Here is a 2343-nt window from a genome sequence, read left to right as displayed (position 1 = left end):
AGTCTGTGGACTAGTTCAAACTCTACCTTATGTATCTGGTGATTACACAGTCACAAACAACATGGTTAAGCATTTCTAACCTTCCTATCTCTATAAATATCTGACAGGAATTGCTTTTTTAAGCCCTTAGGCATGGCCAGTTTGTCATGTTTTTTTGTGCTCCTTATAAATAAGTTAATCCATTTAGAGTTTCTATAAATTAAATATTTGCTAGTATCTATATGGAAAAGTATATGGAATTTTATTTACATATCTTAGCATGAACATTTTTAGCAAGAAAAAAATCCATTTATTAGTCTAACAAGACCAAAAAATTAATTTTTCTATTTGGTTCCATATTTTAAAAGATTTTTTTTTTCTTAGATGCAGACCAACAACGAAGAGAGAAACTCAAAAAGGAATTAGCACGATGTGAAAAAGATTTCAGATTAACTAAAACTGCAATGCAAGCCAATTCTAAAAATAATTCCGAGTCATTTTTTAACACCCTACAAAAGGTAAGATAGTGTTTTTACTTTTTAGAAGGAAATGTTTCTAAGATACTTCATTAGTGGTATAATCTGACTTTTTGGTAACTTGTTTACTACTGTAGGTTAGAGTCAGCAAACTTTTCCTGGACAGCCAGATGGTTAATGTATTAAAAGGCTCTTCAGGCCTTATTCTGTCACAACTGCTCACAGTTAGAAAGCAGCCGTAGACAATACATAAATGAATGGACATACCTGTGTTCCACTAAAACTTCATTAACTAAAAAAGACAAAAAGCCAGATTTGTCCTGCACGGTGTGCTTTGCTGACCCTGGCATTAGGTTTTTTGTGATACCCTTTAACATCTGGTTAAACAAGTTCTATTCCCAGTTTGTAAAGAGGTTTTTTTTTTGTTTTTTTTGGTTTTGTTTTTTTTAACATGAAGGAATGTTAATTTTATCAGGTGCTTTTTTGTATCTCTTGGAATGATGATATAACTTTTCTCTTTTAGTCTGTTAATGTAGTTAATTACAATAATTGACTTCCTAATATTAGACCAACTTTGCATTCCTATTATAAAGAGAACTTAGTCATAGTGCATTACCTTTTTTATACATTGCTGGATTCAGTTGCTAATATTTTGTTTAGGATTTTATCATCTGTCCATCATTTATATTAGCCTGTTATTTTCTTTTTTTCTACTCCCTCTGTCTGGTTATGCTAGCCTCATAAAATAAACTGGGCATTGTTTCCTCTTTTTCTGCACTCTAGACTAGTTTATGTAAATTTGGAATTATTTGTTCCTTGAATTTGATGGAGCTCAACATTAAAATTGTCTGGGCCTAGAGTTTTCTTTGTGAGAAGAATTTTGACTACTGATTCAATTTTTAAGTCATTATAGAATGATTTCAATAGATTGTATTTATGTATGAAGTTGTCCATTTTATCTACATTTTTAGCATAGAATTGTTCATAATATTCTCTTAATCTCTACTGAATATGTATTATTTCCTTTTTTTAGTTCCTAATACTTATTTGTGCCTTCATTCTTCTCTTCCTCATCATTTTCACCAGAGCTTTGTCAGTTTTTTAAAGGGCACACTTTTGATTGGGTTAATCTTCTCTATTGTATTTTGTTTTCTATTTTGTTAATATCTGCTCTTATCTTTGTCTTCCCATTTTGACTTTCTTTGTGTTTATTTTACTGTACTCTCTCTAATCTTGTTTAACTTATTAATTTTCAGTGCCTTTGCTCTAATCTTGTTTAACTTATTAATTTTCAGTGCCTTTGCTAGTGTAAGCATTTTTTAAGGCTATAAATTTTCCTATAAGTGTTGCTTTAGCTTCATCCTACAGCTATGTGATATTTGATATGTGCTGTTTTTATTATAGTTCAATTTAAAGTATTTTACAGTTTCCATTATGATTTTTTCTTTAACCAAAAAGTCATTTAGAAGATTTTTTAAATCTCTCTATTTTTTTTCCTAATATCTCTTTGTTACAGATTTCTAGCCTAATTACAATTTTGATCAGAAAACATCTACATGATACCCATTTCTTAAAATTTGTTAAGACTTGTTTTGTGTTTGAGTAGGTGGACAGTTTTTTAAAATGTACTATATCATTATGTGTTTGAAAATAAAATATATTCTATAGTAGTTGTATACAGTGTTTAACATACAGTATATTCATTAAACTTTATATCTTCCAGATATTCAAATCTTCTATATCCTCATTGATTCTTTTTGTCTGATTAATCTATCAGTTATTGAAATAAATCTTTCACATAGTTGTGTATTTAGCTGTTTCTCCTTGTGATGCTATCAATTTTTGAGTTATATATTTTGACTCTATATTATTACATATGTACATATTT

The 2343-nt window shown here is 29.2% G+C and overlaps 1 protein-coding gene across 1 annotated transcript in view; it reads left to right on the top strand.

The window, feature by feature from the left end:
* Positions 1–2343, top strand: part of SPATA7 (spermatogenesis associated 7) — a 26764-nt gene that overhangs the window by 2934 nt on the left and 21487 nt on the right. The window contains exons 2-3 of the mRNA XM_012640400.1: positions 364–497; positions 593–620. Of these exons, the coding sequence (XP_012495854.1) occupies positions 364–497; positions 593–620 (162 nt within the window). The remainder of the gene's footprint in view (positions 1–363; positions 498–592; positions 621–2343) is intronic.

The sequence above is a fragment of the Propithecus coquereli genome, unplaced genomic scaffold (assembly GCF_000956105.1).
Source record: "Propithecus coquereli isolate 6110/MARCELLA unplaced genomic scaffold, Pcoq_1.0 Scaffold152, whole genome shotgun sequence".
Lineage (NCBI taxonomy): Eukaryota > Metazoa > Chordata > Mammalia > Primates > Indriidae > Propithecus > Propithecus coquereli.
The sequence above is the reverse complement of the archived record's forward strand: the minus strand, read 5'-3'. Positions and strand labels throughout refer to the sequence as shown.